General features: G+C 39.0%; 2 protein-coding genes across 3 annotated transcripts; both read left to right on the top strand.

The window, feature by feature from the left end:
* Positions 1–1,095: 1,095 nt before the first annotated feature.
* On the top strand, positions 1,096–2,055 carry LOC114428955 (C-C motif chemokine 4-like). The gene is made up of 3 exons (XM_028397766.1): positions 1,096–1,237; positions 1,393–1,504; positions 1,693–2,055. The coding sequence occupies exons 1-3, from the start codon at positions 1,156–1,158 to the stop codon at positions 1,820–1,822; spliced, it is 324 nt and encodes a 107-aa protein (XP_028253567.1). The 5' UTR covers positions 1,096–1,155; the 3' UTR covers positions 1,823–2,055.
* Positions 2,056–5,934: 3,879 nt separating this feature from the next.
* Positions 5,935–21,008, top strand: stum (stum, mechanosensory transduction mediator homolog). 2 transcript variants are annotated; one of them, XM_028398030.1, is made up of 4 exons: positions 5,935–6,722; positions 15,173–15,355; positions 17,008–17,016; positions 18,907–21,008. In XM_028398030.1, exons 1-4 carry the CDS (start codon positions 6,512–6,514, stop codon positions 18,939–18,941), a joined length of 438 nt encoding a protein of 145 aa, XP_028253831.1. In that variant the 5' UTR covers positions 5,935–6,511; the 3' UTR covers positions 18,942–21,008. The 2 variants fall into 2 exon arrangements, with proteins under 2 accessions (XP_028253831.1, XP_028253832.1); XM_028398031.1 differs by lacking the exon at positions 17,008–17,016.
* The last annotated feature ends 2,792 nt before the right edge of the window (positions 21,009–23,800 follow it).

Below are 23,800 nucleotides of genomic sequence, written 5' to 3' on the forward strand. Positions count from 1 at the left end.
TTATATGTCTGCATTTGCGTATTCAAATTGCACAATTACCCCTACCTCAGTTACAGACCACAAGGTTTCAGTCTGAGTTAGCAGAGGGTGATGTTTCTGCTGTAGTCAGCCGCTTTGTCTTGCTATTTCAACTTTGACTTCTTCTATTCTTAGATTAGACAAGAGACACAGAACCTCATGAACTAAAGTATCTGCGAAGCATTCTAGGTAAAAGATTGTACAAAGATCTGAAAATGTCAATTGTCTCTGGCCTTGTGTGAAAATGAATGAATTTATTTTCACTCAGTAGTGACCTACTTTTGTGGTATATTCTGTATTAGTTTCAACATCTAAAAAGGTGGACAGAGGTCTCTTCGTGGCTAACGTGGGTGAGGGGTTGTAAATTGCTGAACGTGAACCACAACATCACTATATGTGTCTCAACATTTTCTGTCCTCTCACCGCAGGCCAAAGCAAGAAAACATCACACAGTATACTGACAAAACCTGTGATTATCTGACTGCCAATCAATCAACAAAATACAAAATGTCCTGTATTACCCGTCACAATAGAAAATACTTTTATAGCATATAATGCTAATTGGCACTTAGTAGAACATACTGTAGATGGACTGGAGTTGATGTAAGGCCTCTTTTCAAGTCATTTTTTCCAAAGAAATGTGAAAAAGCTTTCTTGTTTTGAGAGTCTGATGGTGTTTAATAAAGAAATCTTGTTTGTCTGACACACCTCGTTCATTATTTGTTGCTATTATATGAAATCATACCCTCAATATAATAACAGGGAGCGGAGCTTAAAGCCACAATGCATCTGCACACTGCACAAACATGCATATGCACCTCCACACACACACACACACACACACCCATGAAGTGGCTGAGAGGTTTTCTGTCTCAGAGAATGTGCTCTAACCCACAGCATCTCTTTGTCCTCCTCCCCCCCCCACCCCTCACTCTACCCTATCTACTGAGAAGCGCTGACCACATCACCTGACCGCAGGTTGTTTGCAAACTAGTTAGTTTCAGGTTCTGATGTTTTGTGTCATGGAACTCGTTCGGCTACACACACACACACACACACAGCACAATAAAAGTAAAGGGTTGGCCAAAAAGCAGACAGACAGAAGACAGAAGAGTTCGACAGGTAAACAACAAGATCATGATGCTGATGAAGAAGAACCCCACCGTTCTGGTGACCTGCATCTTGCTTCTCTCATCTCTCACTGCCCTGGCATATGAAAGTATGTATCCTCTCCTGTTGCTGCAATAATTTTATTAAGTGTGTCTTAATAATTTTCTGAAGTACGACAATGTGGCGATGTAATAACTTTCTGCACAAAAAAATCCTAACACACGGTATACTGACAAAAAAAACCTTTTGATTATGTGGTTTCAGGTGCCTTCAGTCCAAAAGGTTGCTGTTTCAAGTTCTACTCCAAGCGCCTGCCTAAGAACAAGGTGCTGAGCTACACACACACAGACAAGTTGTGTTCGATGGAAGGAGTGCTGTAAGTGTCTCATCATCTTTTTTTTTTTACAAACAAAATTGGAATCAAATGTATATGCTGATTAACATAAAAATACCATAAAGACAATGTTTACGAAAATATGAGCATCAATGTACTTTAGATGAAGGAAATGACCTCTTTTTATGTACAGAAATGGAGCCATTAAAAACATTCTGTCTCTGCTCTAGCTTCGAGATGAAGGAGGGTAAAGAACTCTGCGTTGACCCCAACATGCAGTGGGTGAAGAATATCATCAAGGCAAAGAACAAACTCCAGTCTGCAAAAGTGATCAGCACCACCTCCGTACAATATGACTGAATCAGAATGTAAAGCCTGCTGAGCCAAGCAGGAATGTAGGCGTGGTGATTTATCCATACAGCTTTCTGTATTTTTATACTGTATGTATTTGTATTTCTGACTCTTTTTTTTTACAGTAAATAATCTTTTTAAATTGTCCTGAGATTGTCAAAAACATATTCACTTTCAACTTGTAGTGACTAATGTAGTCCAACCTTTGAAAAAATAAAATACTATATTGTTGTTGTCATTCAGTTTATGTATCTATTTCTGAAACATCCAAGCTGATGTGGTTTAATTCTGATGAAGCCACAGGAAACCTTAACTTATGAGTAAATCAGTATGTGTGTATGTGTATATATATACACACACACACACACACACACACATATATATATATGCATATATATACTACAGGAAAGACTAGATATTCTTTGCAAATCGGTGTGTGTGTATATATATATATATACACACACACACACACACCGACTGCTATATGCTATATATGCATACAGTGTACTCACTGGTGTATGGCGCTCTTTGCTGGGCTGCCTTAAGCAATTTCCCCATTGTGGGACTAATAAAGGTTTCAATTAATTAATATATGTATGTATATATATATATATATATATATATACACACACACACACACACACACACACACGTTCGTTGTGTATATATACACAACGATTTGCAAAGAACATTAAGTCTTTCCTGTAGTAAAAATGAACTATTACATTGGGTTATTAATATTAAAGGACTGTCACTTCATAGTTTCTGATAGTCTAGACTGGTCTCTACTGATTTGAGTTGGATTTCCAGGGGAAAGTACGGCTGGATGCGTACAACCAATCTGAGAAACAAAGCATGTGACGTAGGAAATAAAAAAAAACAACCAGACTAGTAGTAACAAAAGACAAAATGGCAGTGTAGTAGTACGACTGGTGTAACAAAGTTTCTACCTGTGAAGTGGAGGAATTCCAGAGCCATTTCAGAGAGTGTTTTCACAAAATGAATGGGTATGTCCACATGTCCCTATATGCCCAGTGATGTAATGATAACATCTTTGATGCACACACTGGGGATACAGAGAGTATAGTTTCTATCGTCACCTCATGGCCCAGACACCAGCAGATGTCGCTCTTCTCCCTCTCACCTACTTTCCACTCATAGTCAGGGTTCTGTTGCTCTGAGTGGGCTGCAGCAACACGAAAAACGGTTTAGTCTCATCTGTAATTACACTTTTGATGAGAGCAGCTTGTTGAGTAGGTGGTATGAGGAGAGTGAGAGCCGTCCATCCTCTTGTCTCGAAACACAATTATATATATATACATACATTTATGTAAGAGGGTTTAACAGCAGTGCTTTTATTTTGTTAGATCCCTTTGATGCATCAAAGTAAAGTGACCTGAAAGTCTCGTCCCAGAACGACACCTCATTTGACGTCAGCACTGTGACATCACTGCCCAGACAATCTTTAAATAGTTTAAGACCCAGATCTGCACCACATGTGTATGCGTGCGTGTGTGTGCATTTACATCTCATGAGCATACAACAGAAAGTATACTGACACCACAGGTGACACACTGGAATGGATAGTCTGATTAGATTTCTCCATAAATTTGCATATCCATGAGGAGAGTTGGGGCAGCTCGAGTGCATCTTATTTGCATGATGTAGTTTTCCTCCCAGTATGCCAAGCGAACATAATCAATATAGTAAGTGTTCCATGACATGTTTGAGTTGACAGAAATACTCACTCATGAGACTGAGTAGGAAGTCTCTGAGATGTCCTAGTAAATTTGCACATAAACATGCGTGTCAGTGTGACCTACCTGTGGCAGAAAGAAACTGGGACAAAGCAGGAGCTAGCAGCCTGGGGGTTTAAACTCAAACACACCAACAGATTTGCGTGAAGGCAACCATTTATGACACTGGTTGTAAAATCCAAATGTCTGCAATATATAGAGTATACATGGCAATAGATGATGTTAACCAACAGGCCAAATGTGATGTGGGCACCTCATGATTGTAGAGCCTATATGGTGAAACTATTCACACTGTGGACAAAAGGTGCTAGAACTACTTTCAGTAAACAGATGCGTAAGTAATGACCATGTGTGTGTGCTCATCTGCCAACATTAATTTTGTCCGTTTTAACAATAAGTCAGTGACCCAAACATTGTGCCTTGTTAGTTCCTTCTGCTGCTCCCTAATAATAAAAGAATGTTGAATCAAAGCTGAATGGAGACATAATGTTCACTGTGATACACTTGAATGGTGAATTCATGTGGTGTTACGGGCAACCGAGAGAAATAAAAAGAAGCAAAAACAGTGGAACATAAAAGCCACACAGAGTCAGCCAAAAGACGAAGATGAAAGGTGAGAGAAAAGAGTGTGTGAACAGTACAGCCACTATGGTGATACATTCAGAGGCTAGGAGCACAATGGGATGCCATTAGGAAAACACACACACACACACACACCCCTACACACATCACACACATACTGTATATAAATAACCGGTGTGTGATGTCAGCTTTTCCTGACAGATGGGATCAACATAAATTAAGCCCTGCGAGAACGAGCATGTGTGTGTGTGTGATGTGTGGTGTGTATTCACAGCAGTAAAACAGAATACAAGAAAGAGTCAAAGAGACAGCAGGAGAAGAGAGGTATACACACACACACACACACACACACACACACAGAAATAAAATACAATAACAGCAAACAAAGCAGCCACATCTCATACTGCATAATGTTGAATATGGCTTACGTACGCACGCGCGCACACACACTTGACGGATATTAGCCCGCTCAGCAGGGAAATTAAACCGCTAATCACCAGTCATGTGTCTCTACCCAAACAGGTGAATTTCCCTGATGTAATTCCACAAATGTCTCTTTAAGATGGTCATTGCAATACTTTTCCCCGTCACGTTGTCATGGTAATCAGCATCAGCACATGCACCGCATGCCTTTGGCTGAACAACCCAATAATGACTGAGTTCAGTGGTCCAGATTTCTCACAGTCCTGTGTTCAGACTCACAATAATTCTGCTTTGCATAACAAAAAAAGGAGTAAACCCACCCCGTGTAGCTGCTGCGCTATCTTGTGCAATTCAAAGATGAAAGGAAATTAAAAGTGGGGATTGAACCGAAATTAGTAAGTGAGTGGGAGAGATGAGAAAGACCAAAAACTGGAGATCGATATCTTTTGTATAATTACCTACAGCTTCCTGGGTTGCTAGGAAACCGGACAGTGATGACAGGGAAGAAGAAGATGAGACAGACAGAGGGAGAGGGAGAGAAAGAGAGATGAAGAGAAATAATTTCAGGGCTGCACTGATTTCCGCTGTGATTTTGCCACTTATGTTTAAATCGCGTTGACAGAGTAGAAGAAGAAAAAGTGAGAAATGGGAAATTTAAGAAAGTCAGTGATGGAGTTAGACAGGGAAACTCGGAAAAAGATGTGTAATCTTTAAGGGAGGGGATGCATGAGTAATCACTGAGATACTGACATGGGCTATGTCTTTATTTCATTTCCTTTTTCCACCATTTTCACCATCATCCCGACAGCCGTGCCCTTGTTTTTTCCTCTTATTTTCTCTCTCTCAGCTTCCTTTCTCTCCATGTTATATTATTTGTTCTCTTTCCCATCCTCATTGTCTTCGTTTATTAACTGTAAATCACAGGAAGGAGCAACAATTAGGTTTGAAAATGAGCTCTGTACTATTACATTAGCTTCAGTTGTAATTAACTATTATTACAGACTGAGGGACACATTTGCAAATGTTTTTCCAGCCGTTCTCTTCTGGTCGTTTAAAATCTGTTGTGGATGTCTGACTGAATTCAATAAATGTAAACAATCAACATTAAGCTAAAGCAAACAATGTCGTCTTCATTGTTATCATGTACGGTAATTTAACAGGGCAACTGCATGCAATTAAATGTTCAGTGCATTATTGATTTATGCCATTAAGAGGCACCATATTACAGGTTGTTTAATACGATCTCATTGAACTGTAACATCAGACCGGTGCACTGTTCCTTTAAGTGGGAGAGAGAGAGAGAAGGAAAGAGAAAGAGGCGAGAGAGAGAGAGAGGGAGACATAGTAGAAAAAGGGGGAGTTGTTGTGTGCACTTTCTCTTCTCCGTCTTGGAGAGGTTTGTGTGTATGCGAGTGTGTGTGTGTGTGTGTGTGTGGGCCGAGGGTGTTTTTACTTGAAATTGCTCAACAGCGCTACACACCTTTTAAGGATTTTTCTGAAGATATTCAAACTATTTTAAGGAGGAATTATCACTAATTCAACATGCAGGACGTGGACTCACATGGCAGATAAAAGAAATCATCACTAAGGGACATTTCTAAGGGGACTGTGAGGTGATGTTTTTAGAGGAGTTTCAGCATTTCTAAATTCTCACCTGAACAGCTGAAATTTAATAAGCATCCTCTGGATAAGTCTGAAAGTTGACTTTAAAGACAAATTATAGAATATTTCATGGTTATGTGTTAACATTTTACTATAAACTTCCCTCTTTAACACAGATTTTGATGCTGCTACCTATTGAATGCAACTTATGAGCCAGCTACTGACATTTACTGCTGAATATTTGACGTATTATCAGAGGATACAATCAAGTAAATACAAAAAGTAAATATTTTCACCCAGTTGTACCCAGTTTTTTTTTTAAAAAGATATAGAGATGGCACAGAAAGATGGAGGAACAGAGCATGGGTCTCTTAAAACAGAGGACAATTTAGGGGCCAAATCCTTGGGTGGGGGTCAAACAGTAGGTGGAGGAGTGGTGGTTGAGGTCAGGGAAAAGAAGGGACCTCTTCGGGCTGCAATACCCACAATGCCTTTCCCTCTGGCTGTCATCTGTCTTTTTCTGAACACCTTCATACCTGGACTAGGTGAGTTGGTAGACACACTTTCACTATATATATATATATATATATATATATATATATATATATATATATATATATATATATATATGTATGTATATCTGCTCTGTGTCTCACTGTGTAAAAGTAGAAGTAAACAAAGTTTGGAAGCAGAGGGAGGGAACCCACACATGCAAGGTTAGAAACTGTGAAACAAGAGACGAATGGTTGTAAAACTGGAGACCCATAAGACAGGAAAAGTTTATGGTTGTGATGCAAACAGGCATTCCAACAAATGACGAGACATACGAACATGAAGACAAAATATAAAAGATAAAAAGGGCAATGAAAAATTAAGGTCATTTTTACTTATTGTGTAAAAAAACATTAACCAACCTAGATTGCACAGACTTTCACTCTGCCTGCATGTGTGTTTTTCTGTGTGAGATAAGGGTTAGAAAGATGCCAGACCCCATTCACGCCTTGTGTTAAAAGGAGGGTGTAAATACACACAGCTTCAGTCAGCCAGGTGTTAATGCACTCAGTACATGTGCTGCCTGGATGTCATCTTTCTGAGTATATATAAATAAAAAATCACTATGGGAAGTAACATCATCACTGTGGGCAGACAAACATCGACACTCTGTGATGTGACTGCTTTGTCTGCCAGCTGTGATAAACCAGGGATTATTATGATCCAGTCTGCATCTCTCCAAACGAATCAACGGACTTGCTTGTTGATGTAATTAGATGTTCAATGTAACAGCAACCATTAATAAGTTGGACAACAGCTCAAACCCACCTTGCTGGGTGGCGGCCATCATTGTCACCATTGTATACTTGTGAAGCCAATCAGGTAGGATAGTTCCTCAAATGGCCACATGATGAGACTGACTCTAAAGGTGGACCAGTCTTTGTAGTCAACCATGGTAAAATGACCAACTTTATAAAATAATATAATATATAACTCAACAACTGCAAGTTTATAAAAACAGCTGACACATCCACTTCTAACTCAGAACAAACATCTTTTACTGCATATCCAGCAGAAATTTCTAGTGTATACACTGTACAACTGAACAGCTGTTTGAGCAAACATCACCACATAAGTGTTTATAAGGCACTTAAAATGGAAATAAATATTGTTACATATAAAAAAATCTGATTGAGGACAGATTTTGCTTCTGTGTAACCTGTGTGAGTCTTGGTTGCTTGGTAAGTTTGGCTAAAAACATTGAAACTCAACATTTGAAGGCACAAAAAAACACATAATCACCTTACGTAGGGTTGACAATGTGATATTCCAGTTGGTTATTGTCCTTTCCGCTCAGTGCGCTCAGTAAAGAGTCCACGCACAGTGGATAGTTTACACTACACAACTGACCACTGACTTTAATCGTCATCAGCTGCACTGTTTCTCTAAAGTAACTACACAAAGTCACTTGCATGTGCATATTTAGTTAAAGGATGGAAAGCCTTAAAATAGTCAAGCAAAAAGGAAGAAACGGCCAGCGATGGACTCGCCTATAGCCTATCGCTCAACCCTAATTCTACATATACTAGGTGGTGCTACAGTGGAGCACCATGAAAACAGAATATGCAAACAATGATTTAGATGAGGATAGCTAAAACATATGAAAATAATAAAGATTAAGGAATGCAGAAAAGGACGGAATACAGAAAAGAAATCAAACGCTCAGATGTTTCTATATAAATGAATTATGAGACTGCTGTCTGCATAGCAATCACTCAGAGCTGAATCCATCACTGAATAACCTCTGGTGTGTCCTCTCCGCCCCTCGCTGATGATTTACCGAGCATAACTCTCAGGAGAGTTATGAGTGTTCTTGTCCTCGCTTCCCTTTCTCTTTGTGTTTTCTCCGTTATTGGTCCTCCTAGGTCTTTTTCTCATATTTATTCTTTTATCACATTTAGGAGTTGTTTTTACAGTAAAGGTTGAATTATTGACCTAGCTTGAAAATGTCACAATCCATTAATCAGGACCATCCAACATGTTAATCAGTTTTACCCTTTTTCTGACATAAACACACATTTTGTTCCCTACCATGCATGAAAAGCATGATGGCAACACTTCATCTAAGTGTGTGTGTGTGTGTGTTTACAGTGCGAGTGTCTGTGTGTGTGTAGGTTTGTCTGAATGCCTTGACATTTCATTGAATAGCTACGGCTAGTTGCCATGACAACGTTGACTAAAACGAACACAATGCGTGTATGAGGGTGAGCATGTGTGTGTGTCAGTGCCGTTTGGCTTTAATTGACTGCGACTGAAAACAGCTTCTTGCTCTATTAGACCTTCAGACAAAATAAAATTTAGAAATGCTTAATTGAATTTGGACATGAGAAGCGGAGCTGCTAACATTTAAGCGCAGGTGCAGCATATCAGTAGGAGTCAGTTGAGGGCATTGTAGGAAACAGCAGCTGTTGCACATCTGGTACTGTAAGATGGCAATAAAAACAGCCATTTGAGAGGATAACATTTACAATTTGCTAAATGTTTAGGAGCAGTTTGTTTAAATGTTGTTCAAAAGGTTCTCTAGAGGGGGGGGGGGGCGTTGAGAAACTGAAGTCCCTACGGCAATTTGTTCTATGTACATAGAAAACAGCGATTTTATACTCAAACAAAGTGGTGAAGCAAACCCAAAGCAGCAACTTCTGGGGCTGAGAAAACGAAGCTTAAGCGAAAGTGTCAAAACTGCAGTTCCCTCCCGTGGCCTCTGGGGGCTGGCTGCAAAAGTAAATTAATCCCAATAGACTCTCAAGTTAAAATACCTAAATTTACATCAGAAATAAACATGTTTACTAGGGCTGGGCGGTATGACCAAAATTCTATTTTTATGTTATTACAACGGTTTCCGGTATTTGACGTTTTCTTTTCCCCCCCCTCATGCATGACGTGTTAACTGCACTGATTGTGAGAAGAATTACTGCAGTAGAGTGGTTACCCTGTTCCAGGTCATGAGAATTGTACAAAAAAAATCCACATTAGTACTACATGTAATACAGTCGGGCTGTGGGTTATTATTTAATATCCAGTAGCATCGTGATTACTTGAGGCTTTTTCCTCAATTACGATAACATTTTTATTGGTTTAAAAGTAATTACAAATGGTGTGTGTGTGTGTGGGGGGGGGTAGTTTAGCTATATTCAGCTTCACTCATGGTTTCGAGTGAACGCAGATCAGATGAAAGAGGCGGAGTGACGTGACATATATGATATGAAAAATTCATATCATAACACAAAAAAACACCGGTTTTCGGTACGAACCTGTATACCGCCCAGCCCTGATGTTTACAGTCTCTGTTTATATGCATCCTTTTTGTGACAACTGTATAGGGATTTTTTATATCTCATATCTTTAATTACATAAAGACTTACAGCAACCTGGTTCCTGTCAATTCCCATCCACCTTTGCTCTATTTATGCTCCACTTCTCTGCCTGTATTGGGAGTTTTGGGGAACTATGATGCTGCTACCTTGGTGATGGTTGGAGACAAGGATGTGAGGACTCAAAATTCCTCTTTAGAAACTGGACACTTTGCCTACTAGCGGCAGAGCAACTAGTGCAAGCTGATGTAAAAACACCAGCTACTAGCATGAGCCTTACCACACAGAGCTGCATCTCCGTTGGCATAAAACAAGCCATGACTTGGTAAAAACCAAATGCAGCAGTCACACTTAAATGTCATATTTAGCAATATTGTGCAGGGAGCAGACATTGCAGAGTAGGACAGACATATGTCACATGACAAAGTTGGAAATAACCTTTCCCTTTTTAACTTAACATAGACATTATGTCGGCAGAACCTTAAACTATCCCCTGCTATGCAACAAAACACAGAGTAAACATTTCTTGGGGAGCAGTGCAGCAGCTGTTGGTGTAAACTGACTGAAGAGCTCCTGCCTGGTTAGTAATTACAGATACATTTTGTGCAGGAAACTGCTGCTCACTGGCTGTTTTCGCCGTAAGAGGACTGGAAAGTGTGACGCTTTGACCGAGAGCTTTGACAGAGAGCTGAAGTGAATATATGATTTAGCCTTTGGTATGAGTGTGTAGGAGGCAGAGGTCAGATATCCAAGTACGGGTGGAAGGGGTCTGTGTGTGTGTGTGTGTGTGTGTGAGAGAGAGCTTAATGGTATGTGTTATTGGAGACATTGCATCAGCTTACTGAGTCATGATGAAATTTTGCCTGTGTGCACATTCTGAAGATTTTTTTATATAAAAAAAAATTATATAAAACTACTTTGACCGCCAACAATCTAACTATTAACAAACCGCATACAGTCATATCTTTATGAAGTATCTCTACATAGGCAATTTGAGTATTAATAGCTGTATAATATAAGTATATAACACTCTTCATGGTGACTAACTGACTGAGTTGCTTAAACAGAAAGTGGTGTGGTGACAAGAGACTAGCTGGTAAGCATGCTTACTTCTGTAGATAGCGCTGCAACATGTCGATGCAGATTCTTGGTCATCCAGGTCATTTTCATTGAAAGTCATGAAGCAGGGTAATTGGACTTGTAGAGTTTCTTGCAGCTCTGTGTCATTTCAATATTTTAATGTAAAAAATATTTTCTAATTTTTTTTCAAAGCATTTATGATGGAGCTGTGGTGAGAAACAAATGCAATGCAAAGCGGCCTAATGTATCCAATTACTTTTGATGGTGAATAATGTGTTTTGTCAGTACTTTAGCAACTTTCAACACACTTTACAGTATACTTTCACATTCTTTCTCTTCCTTCCTCTGTTTCTTCTCTCCCTGTATGTCAGCTTCTCTTTCTGTCTTCGACACTCTTACACTCTATCATTAACCTCCCACACTACCAGTGGGTGCTTTGTAGAGTTCTCTGTGTAATTATAGTAATTAGTCTGGGTAATATCCAGACACACTCACAATGTCCCACATGCAACATACAAAGGATCCAAGAGCTTTTCACACATGAACACGATTGTGAGAGGAGATTTCTCTGGTGGAGAATTGAAAGATTTATTCAAATCTTTATTATTGTACCAAACCACATACATTTGTTCAATTTTTATCAAGCTGCAGACATGGTGGGCTTTGTTTTTGATTCAATTATATGCAGTTTGAAAGGCTCTGCGTGAGTTCTGTATTTTTATAGCTTTTATTTTACATAAACAGAGTGCCCAACACTAACTTTTCCATTTTGACCAATGTGTATAGCAAAATAAAGACTCTCTAAATGTAGATAGAAGCAAATTTGCAGTTTCCTTTAGCTGTTTTTAGTGTCTCTAACTTCATTATCTTGGTTTTACAAAAACGGAATATAGGAAGCACACAACTGGACTAGTCCATGATGTCACATGCATCAAATCTTGGAAAGATTATGTTAATTATGCTGTTGAGGGTCTTGACAGTTCCAAGTAACGTGCACAGATTTTAAATGTAGGCTACTTATTGTTTTACTTGCTTGCTGTAATGATGACGTTTCATAGCTTTACATTTTTTTCTGCTCTGGTAGGATGACCCAAAAATGACTGAGGATTTAGATCATTGTATCCACATGCTAAAAACAAAAGAGAAAACTGGATTGAGCCTTAAAGGTTCTATTCTGTTTTTTCTTAATTACTGATTTTAGTCTTTAGAGACAGGGTGAATAAAGGCCACTAATCAATTATTAGTTGCAACACTAGTGCATGCTGTTCATGATGAACTGGCACAGTAAATACCCAGGTCATAATATGATAACTCATGTGACTGGTACCTCCAGGCTTCCGATGCTGGAAGTGATACAGAAACAGTAAAAAAAAATTAAAAAAAAATCCTGTTCTGTATGCCAAAACTCAGATGGAAATGATGTGTCAATCATGCCCGCTGTCAATCATGCCTCATGCCTGGAGGCGGGCAGCTCTGCCAGCAGCCAGAGCATCTGCTGGTGGGTGTGGCCCCTGTGACCTGAACATTCGCTGTCTGATAGAAGCATGTCGGTTCTGGGTGGAAACTCATTTTAGACTTTGAAATGAACATCAGGTAGAAACTTCAGGGGAAAACTATCTATCTAGCTTTATTTATCTTTGCTACATGTAAAAGACAAAAAAAAGAAGAAGAAAATTTTCCACAGGCTGCTTACTAGTTTGGGATTGTGCTTATTTCTATGCTTGACCTCCTTAAAAGCCATTCAAGATAAGGCCCTTAAAGGCCCTGTGAAGGTAAATATTATGATGTTCGTTTAAATTTGTCAGACTTTACTAACTGATGTGGCAGATATGATTCATCATGTCAGAGATGCTATGCCGTGAAAGAGACAGAAAGAAACACAAAAAGTGATAAGAAACATACATGAGTCGGCTTTGGCCTTTCCTCTCTCCCAAGGAACAAGATGCAGCTGGTAGCCTGGCTGCTTCTGCCTCCTCCCTCTCCCACCTGCTCTGTTATTTGAATTCCTCCAATGTGACAAGAAATGGAGCTTGTAGAAAGGGAAGGGCCAAGGCCATGATGCACACAACGCCCACTGGGCATTTCTTATGTCGCATTCAGTATTCACAGTATTTGGTTCAGCGTTTGCTGAAAGGGTACACAAGGCCTGTAGAGAGAAAGTCCAGACATCAGCTGATGGTCTGAATAATATACGACTTAAAATTAAAAACATTTCTCACTCAGTCACTGAGAAGACACCTCACATTCAGGCACCAATGGTTATTTAAATCCAACATGCCACTAAATATTAAGGAAATCATCACTTAATCCACTTCAATGACAATTTTATCAACAGCTGATGAAGTGCAGAATCCCATCAGGGTTGTTTCTGAATGCTAATGATGTTCAGTGTTAATTGGTGAGTCACACATATTTAAATGTGCATATTTCTAAAATTAGCCTCTCATCACTAAGGATGAACATGCAGTTTGTATACAATCTGGAATGGGCCCAGGAGGTCTGGCTATGCTCAGACTGTAAGTAAAAGTATGAAGAGGACAAATATATTATGTGCTCTTTTCAATTCTAATTCCAATGTGGTCTTTCTGGAATTTTAGAGAAAATCTCTTTCCTCCTGCACACCTGACTGTGACTTCTCACCTGCACATGTAGTACAGTTAAAATGTGTCTCTAAGACCTTGTCTTCATCGTCATTTGCTCATTGGCTTCCACTGCACATCAGGTAGGATGTGCAGCACTATTCGATTTTTAAAGGCCTATAGCAGCTTTATCCCTTTATTGTAGATTACCTGAAACTCTTCCTAAGTATCTCACAATTATGCCATTACTTCTATAAAACAGCATGTCGCATGTGACGTCAAACGTGTGCCCAGTGCAGTGGAAACTGATTAGGTGTAATATATCTGTGGATGCTCTCATTCATCCAGGTCATAGTCCCAACCAGAACAGCAGCAGAACTGAAGAAGCCATTCGCGGGAGTGGCAAAACGTCTTCAAAAAAGAATCCTCGAGTTCAGTTGCCTCGATTTAAACTCTTGGAAATGAGGTGTAATACTAAACAAATACGCAGCTATAAATTCAAATTGAGCACAAAGGCTGCTGTATGAATGTAGTAAATCGATAAAATCTAAATGTCACTGAGGAAATAAGGTAGTAAAATACAGATACCAACTGTTCCAAGTGTTTCCATGGAAACATTGAGCAATGAAATAATCTCATTTGGGTGCCTACACGTGCCCCTGTGTGTGACACAGGCACACTCACACAGAAACACACACACAGCAGTTACTGTACAACAAATGGCGCCTCAGATAACAGTAAGGAATGATATTGGATTTCATTCTGGCAGACAGGCATAGTCTACAGAGATAATCCTGTTTCAGCTCTCGGGACATGAACAACAATGGGTTAACATCTACAGGGGCAGCAGAGACACACCGACTGCTGATGTGGCCGGGTACTCACCAACAATGGACACTTATCTATGGATGCTGAGTGGACAATGTGAAATAACAGTTATTTCTTCACTGCTCCAGCTTCACGTGTAAATGTCAGACACCACTGTTCAGCTACAGCTACTGTCACTTCCACACACATGTGATACCCTCACATCTACTGTGTGTGAGATATTAGGCTAACACAAAACGGTCAAAAACTGCCATAGTTTTTGAGAGTCTGAATGCAATACCAAATCAGTCCCCGTGAATCCATGTCAAAATAAATTACATCAAGCCTTTGGAGAAACCTTGTCAGCTTGGCATTCCCAATCAAATGCTTAAACTTGTCTGGAACCCCTCCATTTATTATCAAATGACCAAATTTGCTCTGGTTTGCTCTAGACCTAAACCCATCCATCCATTCACTTAACTCGCTTTATCCTGCACAGGGTCAACACAGAAATAATGATTTACACCTGCACTCTGGTTTGTTCCACTGAAAAGCCTGTTTAACTACAGCAGGAAGAGCCTTTTATTACATTGTCACAGAGCCTAAGATGATAGCGCACCTCAGTGTATCTTTTGTGTTCAATAACAGGATGTTTTTGTCCCACAGGTACATTCATCTCAGCATTCACAGTGCTGTGTGGTGCTCGTAGCGAGCTGATCTCAGAGCGAGGTGTTTGCTGTGTGTTCTGGCTCAACGTGGCGGCAGCCCTCATCCAGATACTGACAGCTGTTATCATGGTTGGATGGATCATGAGCATCTTCTGGGGAATGGACATGGTCATCCTGGCAAGTCAGTAGTTGTCAGTCTGTGTTTATCACTGTTATTTTTGTTACTTTTTTTGGTTATTGTTTATCTCTCTGAGGTGTGTAGTTGATTTCTCAAGCGAATACGTTTTCTCCAACTAGACTGTACATTTTAATTTTCAAGCTATTTTTATAATGAAAAAAGCGTTTTTCTGCTCATAAACATGCAAAATAACTAATATAAAAATATATATAACTTAGAACTAAGGTAAACTGATTGTATATTTTTGTATATTGGAATAGTGATAATGGTTTATAGAGCAAACTGAATATTTTATAGCTATGTTCCGGAGGAATCTGTGTGTAAAAATGTAACATGCATTTTCATAATTTTTTTTCCAATATTTGGATAATGGTGACAATTTAAGAGCCATTGGGTTCAGGGAGGAGATTAGCACAATCTGCATTGGGCAAGTCAGGTATTAATTAAAATAGCAGTAAGTAATATTCAGAGGGCCATACAAAGTGTCGCTCGACCCTGACTCCTTGTTGATTTTGGTGTGTTTTTTTTTAATGAGCTAACTCCATGGTTGCAAAACAGATGCAAACAGCAAGAATTCATATTCATCAGATTGAAAAAGGACATAGACAAAGAGGCTGGGCAATTTTAATGCCTTCACTGTCAGTGTCTTCAGGCATTGATGCATGAACAAGTGGTGACACACACACACACACACACACACACAGAGAAAGAGTCACCATTCTCACATTGCAGAGAGACAGCCTTTGAATTACCATAGCATACACACTACTATGTGTGTGCACACATGAGGTAACTGTTGCGTGCGTGTGCGACCGAAGTGTGTTCGCACATACACGCCCGCAAAAATGTCTGTGTGAGGTGCAGTAATTGTGTGTGTGGGAGTGAGCAGCCCTCCTGGTGTGTTTTTGTTCACTTCTCCCCACTGTTTTTCTGGCCTCTGGGCTCACGACTGTTTCAGCTGTTGCTGCTAAAATCTATACTCCTGTTAGCTCCGGCAGCATGCTGAATAATCATATCAAATGAGAAAGCTATTTCGCCGCCAGCGCTGATTAAACACGGAGAGTGTGCATGTTCTTTTCTCATTAGATCGATTACTATTCATCGCCAGAGTACAGGTTATGGTAGCTCATGTTCATTTCTTTCTGCCTTCATCCAATGAATCAGTTTTTTTTCATCATACTCTAATGAGCTGTGTTGCTTGTGATCAGTGTACTCTTTTTTTTCTGAAACTCCACGTTTCCCTCTCTCTTTATCTGTCTAATGATTGTGGTATCTCCCTCCCACTTGCCTTCCATCTGCCTCTTTCTCTTTTTAACGATTGTTCCTATGTGATCTTGCCGTATCCCTCTCTCTCTCTTACATTATTCCTCCTACTCTCTAGTCTCTACCCTCTCCCCAGCCTCCCTCTCTGCATCAGTCTCCTCTTAAGCTGTATCGTTTCCCCCTTCTTACCCCTCATCGATCCAGTACACCAGGGCTGTGTTACTGTAACTCTGTTGATCATGTAATATATCTGTATGAAAAGAGAGGTCAGATAATACTGAAATATGATTTGAGTGTCCTTGAAGAGAGGAATGCTTAAAAACTGTAAAACAAGTGGTCACTAACTGTCTTATATCTTCTCTTTCCTTCTCTGCTGTCCTTCTCCATGAAAGTTTCTGATGGTAAGTATTTTTTTTTCCCACTTGCCATCAAAAGTCACAGTCATGTCATAGAAATAACAAACAGTGGGCTGTACAAAACCAAACTAAAAACAATCCCAGGCTTACAGACTTATAAAGACATCTATTCTCATGAGCTTTCATCAAGTATGTTTGAAATTCTCACAAAATTGGCCCTAACCTCAAGGGTCAATGCTTTGACGACTCAATTCTAAACTCAAGGTCTGCCAGCCAACTCGTATCAGATTTTCTCATCAGTTTCTATTTTTTTCAGTTTTTAAAAAATGCACCCTTTATGTCTGTTTGCTCATTTCTTAAACTGATGGCAAAACCACATATTAAACCCAAGGAGGCACTTATCCGTCACTCAAAGCCTTAACTGCCCTTAAGTATGCAAAGATTTAAGTCTTGACATCATTGTTGATTTACTGTATATACAAGTACAAACCATTGTAGAATTGTTAATGCAGACAAACCTATTTTTTGTTTTAACATGCAACATATTTTAACATGGGAGTCTATGGGGTTTTTACACTAGTAGTGAAATTTCCTATAAAGCTGAAAAAAGCTGGTTAAAAGTCCAGTATTTTAAACTAATTTCACAAGCATGGATGAGTATGATCTTTTTATATATATATACCTATATTTTTTTCCCCAAACTTTACACACTAGTAAAAATAAAGCTGGTATAGGCTGTAAGCATGGGACGGTTAAGAAAAAAAATCCAAACCGTTCGGTACGATCTCGGTCCGGGGCGTGTGTTCTGTTTGGTTCAAGAGATGCGCATCAAGTAATGGCACAGAGACGAGTGTTGCCAACTTGGCGACTCTCTCACTAAATCTTGTGACTTTCCAAATCTTTTTTTGTCAAAAGCGATAAATCTAGTGACTTTCTCTGGTAACTGTTGGAGACTGACGTTAAAGCACGTATCGTTTCTCAACAAGCGGCGGGTGCGACCATGAGCTCCTCCACTGCTCCAAAGCACTCACAGGCAGTCAGTCTCACAGTAGCTTCAGGCAGCAGTCGCAGCTTCAGTCAGTCAGAGAGGAGACACACACCACTCTGCATCTAATCGTGCACAAAATAAAGTAAATAGCATGTGTCAATGGCAAATTAAAAAAAAAAAAAAGCTGGCATCAGTATCGTTAGCTTAGCATAGTCAATGGAGTTCAGTCTATCCAACTAGCATGTCAAAACGAAACACTAAACTGATTCCTAAATACGGTGAACGTTGGATATAATATAAAAAAATATTTGATGCTGATCTATGGTATTTTCAGAGTGTTAAAAAAAAGTAGAAAAAAATCTCAACAATGTAAAGCGAACCAAACCGAACCACCAGGGCAGCTGGTGAAAACCGTGACCTCAAAACTGTGATACAAACTGAACCGTGGAATTTGTGAACCGTTCCACCCCTAACAGGCAGCCCAGCTGGAGTCTGCTGCCTTATGACATACTCCTCTCAATGCACATCACATAACCAACACACCATTTTACTCATGTTGGTGTACCTGAGCTGTCAGCGCATGGCTACTTTCCTGGAAACACTGCTCATCTAAAAGCTAAGATGCATGGTGCCACTTCTGCTGACAACGTTTCACTGTTTTACCCCAGCATCACCATGTAGTCTCTGATGGGGTTAGGTTTAGTACCGTCAATCACCACTCCCTGCTGTAATGTGATGTTTTACACGGTGTACTCCACCGGGCTATTTTTTAGTCACTTTAAAAAGCTTCAGGTCAATATTCAATAAAGCATTTGCCCTTTTTTATGCTTTCAATTTTCACAAAAAAATGTATCAAGAGTTCAAAATGTATGTTTTGCATGCATTTTCAAAAATCCCTTTAACAATCAGCCAGAGATCATTTTTTTTCTCATCTTTCCTTTCTTTAGGCTGCAGAGACCAGGGCATTCCACAAGATGTCTGAGAGAAGCTGCTCTCATCAGCTGATGGATCACACAGACCTGTAGCTGATGGATCACACAGACCTGTAGCTGATAACAGAGACACACTAAATCAATGAATCAAGTCAATGGACTGCCCCTATTGAAAAAACGCTGACTGTTCAAGACCAGAGCAGATTTATGTTCACAATCTATGGGACAGAATGGGCAAAAGAGACTTAAACTGTACACAAAATACAGCAGATAAGAAAAACAATGTGCTTTAATTTTGTTGAGTAATTACAACAGTGATTTAGAATTTTGTGTTTTGGTATTTTTACTTCCCGAAAATAGTGTAAATACTTGTTTCCTACATTAGAAGTTAAGAATTAAGAACAATTCATTTGCATGAATTTGTGATCATATTAATATATTATTTTGTACATTTTAAAGTCCTGTATTTTTGAATTGTAAACTTTAGATTCTAAACCAATGTTTTTATCCCATGAAATGGCCATTTTTACCAAAAAATAATTACATCACAACTGAGTGGAGACACCAACATGCAGTTAATTGCATGACCACAAGAGGTCTGGATGGAACCTAAACTTCTCCTACCTATTACCAGGTGGTCCTACAAGCCCTGGCACAGATAATGTCTGATAAGGAGGATTCAATGGGTTGATAACTCCTTTTTTCAGTTTCAACATCATTTGCTGACAGGTTTACTGGCACTTAATTCTATTTCATTAACATTAGCCTTTACTGTGTTGCAGTCTGCCCATACTCACCAGGAAAAGTTAATAAGTACAACTGAAACAGTGTTTATATACAGTGTGCAGAGCTATTTGATGTTGTAAAGGGTCTATTTTAATCTAAATCGTGATCTTAATCCTAACTAAGTAGTGTTAATGGCTAACCATGAGGTAAATTGTTCAATGAAATAAATTACGTGTGTGTTAAAATCCGGAGCGCACATATACATGAGCACTGTGGCCAGTTATGACCATGCAGGAAAAACATTACTAATTGTTGTTTTGTTTTTTTTTATTGGAGTAAATGACTCATTATATCTGAGGATGTTATGGTGGTATATTAGCCTTTCCATTCCAGTTTTGCTGCTCTGAAGTAGTACAGTGTGTTTCTTTCAGTTATTGTCAATGTAGTGTTTAATTATAGAGTATCAATCAGTGCAAATACAAAATGTGACAATCACAGAATCAGAAACTATTCAGGCAATGACTGTGGAACAAACATGACTTGCCTGGGAGCATGATACTCAGTATACTGCATATTGGCATGTGGCATAGTGTTAGAATGTAAAGTGAAATATTTAACTGGCTGTCATAGTAAATTACACAATTCTGGTCACAAGATGTGTGCTATCCTAAAATTACAGAGCTGTGTTCATGATGACTCAACCACCCTGATAATTATTGGATTTGAATTTTCATACCTTTTAAACGTGTAAATAAGTGCAAAGGGGAAATTACACATCAATCAAGCACTGTATCTAATTAACAGGTTTCAAAATATGTCTTATTATTCAGTCACTTTAGTCACAACCCTGTCTCTCACATTAAGGCAAAAACTTGACTAGTTATTGGTGTCAACAACTCCCAGTTAGTTTTAAAAAGTCAAACGTAAGTGTGCACATATATGTTCGTGTGTGGGTTGTGTGATGGATAGTGTGCAGTGGAGGCTGTTGAATATGTGTAAGAGTAAGAGGAGAACTAACATGTGTAAACAGTTTATCATGTGCATGACTCAGAAAGTTGCCTTGTATATCCAAACAAGCCCTTTCCCATGATACCCCTTCAGCTTTCTCATGCAGTGCACCTCTGGCCTATTTCCATGAAACACATCCAAGTGAATCACCAGTCAAACAGCTCCAAACAAACAGCCTTAAACAATCTAGTTTTACCATAATGCTAATGTAAAGCACTCACTGTATGCAGATTACTATTTATCTTGTAATAGGGGGAAACAATATAGGTTTTATTTTGTACCTAAGTACATTTGGTTTTTATTAATTGTAGCTTGATTATTTTAGACAACTGCCTTTCCAACAACACAGCTGTATTTTGGATTAAAACATGTATTATATTTAAGCTGTGTGTGTATATGTTGTACAGTGTTTGTGTGTGAGAATAAAGATGAGGGTAATGGTGATGATATCTAATGCCTTACAGTGGACTTATGTGTGTTTTGTACCAGTGGTGCTGCAGTTTCTTTTATTTACTCTTTAGGTTACGGTGCACAATTATAATCACATATTTAGTTTCTAGTATGAAAATAGTTGTCATGTTTTTTTAAGGATGGTGGTGTTGTGTTTGCTTATAGAATGAACACTGTACAGTATTTTTCCTGCATGTATATTTATGGTGTCACAAATTTGACTGATTGTTAGAAGACTGTAACTTAATTCTGTGGTTTTGCAGATTTGGTTTTATTTAAGTTCTTTAAGTTAAATTATAATATTACAATTAAACAGAATTTTGGTCATAACTACCCAATACATTTGACTTAATTGTGCATATTTTTTTAATTTACTGTATAATAAGTATTTGCCTTAATTATTGAGTACAATAACTTGAGATTTAGAGCCAGCTGGATGAGAAGCTGATCCTCAAATAGACCATCGTGTAGACAATAATTCTTGTAGGGACAGTCTGAGCACATTTAAATGTAAATAAACTGTGTGTGTATTTACATCTGACTTGTGAACACATTTTTATATATGGTTACAGAGCTTGTTGCAGACTGTAATGTGAAAACTGCCACATGGGTATATGTTCTGAATGTTTGCTGGCAGTTTGGGGTAATTTCTTATTTAAAAACTAGAATTATTTTACAATTATCTGCTTGTAGCAATGCTAGCAGTATCACTGTAGGTGTGGTCTGTAGAACAGCGCTTTACTTATGACTGAAATATCTGAACAGTTTAATAATTGATAACCTGACCTGAGTACTGATTGATGTGAGGTTAATTGTCTGAAATGTATACTGAATAGCTTGCCATGACTTAAAAGAAATTCATGTGAAACAATTAAACTGTGTACAGGGGGAGGCAGTATGTCTAAAAAGTATTTTGTGGTACACAAGAATTCACAGAACTTAGTTGTGTGTGTCTGCTGGGCTTTGTCCAGGTTAGAGATGCTTCCTTCTGTGTTTGTTATGACTGTAAATTACAATACATTATGATGAAATAGCCAGCTTGGCACCATAAAGTCAAATGAAAATAGTGAACTGGTCCTTTAAATGAGATAGCTTCTGTCCTTTAAAAAACTTGTTTATACCTGATAGACAGATGACGTACCACAGACCCGTATGTACACAGAGCAGTGAACTGGGCGTGTCTGCTGGGCCATCGTTTTTCAACAAAAACATTGTTAATAACTCAATTTGGCGAAGCCAGCTCACTCTGCGACTCACTTACGACAGCTCGAATGATACTTACAGATTGATAATAAAATGTTTGGTCATATTCAGTACCCGAATAACAACTTTTTGGTAACATTTTACTGTTCAAACATGATTAATCAGTGCTGCTCCAGCAGGTAGCTATGACGGAAATACGCACGTGCACAGCGGCACACACATGCGTCATCACGTTTTATACTCACGTATAAATGGCGTCGATGGAAATGGAAAATATTTTATGTTTAGTCTCATTTTACTGCTTTTATGGAAACTAGGTGTGGCTTGTTCCTTTTATAGTTTGTATTATAAACAAATACAATGGAAAATATTGCATAATATATATACAGCAAACTTGTTTATCTCAAAATTAATGTTTGTTGATAACAAATGTAATGAAACAAGGCGTCTTTGTTGATCCATCAGTGTTTCCTCTGGTGCCAGTTGACTGCGTTTATCAAGTCACTATCTGAATTCAGCAGCGCACCATGGAAGCTGATTCATTTTGACACTGTGTCGCCTTTTTCTTTTGTCCCTGCCTGTTGCTCGTTGATATCAGAAAGATATATATTCGTGTGTAACACTCCAATATTTGCACAGTCAAATTTAAAGGGAAAACTCGAACAGCTATTTCGTGTAAAGTCTTTGATACCTCAGGGAATATCGTGACATTTCCTCTGCTCTCACCTGATTGGCTCTCAGTTTATCCATTATTTCAGTGCACTTTTTGACTAAAGGCGTAATTCCCACACCACTGTTAGTAATAGTTTCATTAACCACCTGCAGCAGTGATGCTACAGGATGAAGAAATGACAGTGATTGCCTTTAAGTAGTGTGCCCAGACTTGCTGACTGTTCTCTCTCACCAAATAAGGATTTCTTGCCGCTTGCTCTTTCTGACCAGACAGCTCAGTGCACAACATTCGTCCTTCCACTCCCACCTTCCTCTCAGTCATGTAAACACAAGTGGAGTTTGTTTCTCAAATTTGGAAACTCTCTCTTTCTCTCACACACACACACTCACACACACAGCTCAGCAAAGTTGCAGTGTTAAAAGACATCAACATCACCGAGATGTAACACAGTCAGATGAAATACAGTCAAGTTACTTCAGAAACGATGCAGATCCGTGGGTGTATGTGTGAAATCAGCGGGCTCCTGTGGTTTATCAATATCACGTATGAATCCCATGCTCCTAATTTGATCATTGTTGCTTTGTGTAATCATCTTTCCTTCTAATTTCTCACACCTCTGCTGACAGGATGTTGGTTAACATAGCAGAAATGTCATATTAAGCGATGTACACTGCACACAGCCAGCTGAGTTCTGTGTAATTATCTGTCTGGCTCCAGGCTGCTTTTGTTTTTGTCTTTTATTGGGTTATTGCCTGCTGTCTGTTGTTCTGCATGACCTGTTAATGGCTGTGTGAGAACACAGCAGTGCCACATGCTGGCCACTGATGTGAATTACACCAAGCTGTGTGC

The sequence above is a fragment of the Parambassis ranga genome, chromosome 24 (genome assembly GCF_900634625.1).
Source record: "Parambassis ranga chromosome 24, fParRan2.1, whole genome shotgun sequence".
NCBI lineage: Eukaryota > Metazoa > Chordata > Actinopteri > Ambassidae > Parambassis > Parambassis ranga.

What these genes read in the sequence shown, in the direction of transcription:
- stum (XM_028398030.1), top strand. Translation starts at nt 6,512, where the DNA reads ATGGCACAGAAAGATGGAGGAACAGAGCATGGGTCTCTTAAAACAGAG. An exon ending in CACCTTCATACCTGGACTAG is followed by an intron (nt 6,723 to 15,172) that starts GTGAGTTGGTAG and finishes TTTGTCCCACAG; the next exon opens with GTACATTCATCTCAGCATTC.
- LOC114428955 (XM_028397766.1), top strand. Translation starts at nt 1,156, where the DNA reads ATGATGCTGATGAAGAAGAACCCCACCGTTCTGGTGACCTGCATCTTG. An exon ending in CACTGCCCTGGCATATGAAA is followed by an intron (nt 1,238 to 1,392) that starts GTATGTATCCTC and finishes ATGTGGTTTCAG; the next exon opens with GTGCCTTCAGTCCAAAAGGT. An exon ending in TGTTCGATGGAAGGAGTGCT is followed by an intron (nt 1,505 to 1,692) that starts GTAAGTGTCTCA and finishes TCTCTGCTCTAG; the next exon opens with CTTCGAGATGAAGGAGGGTA.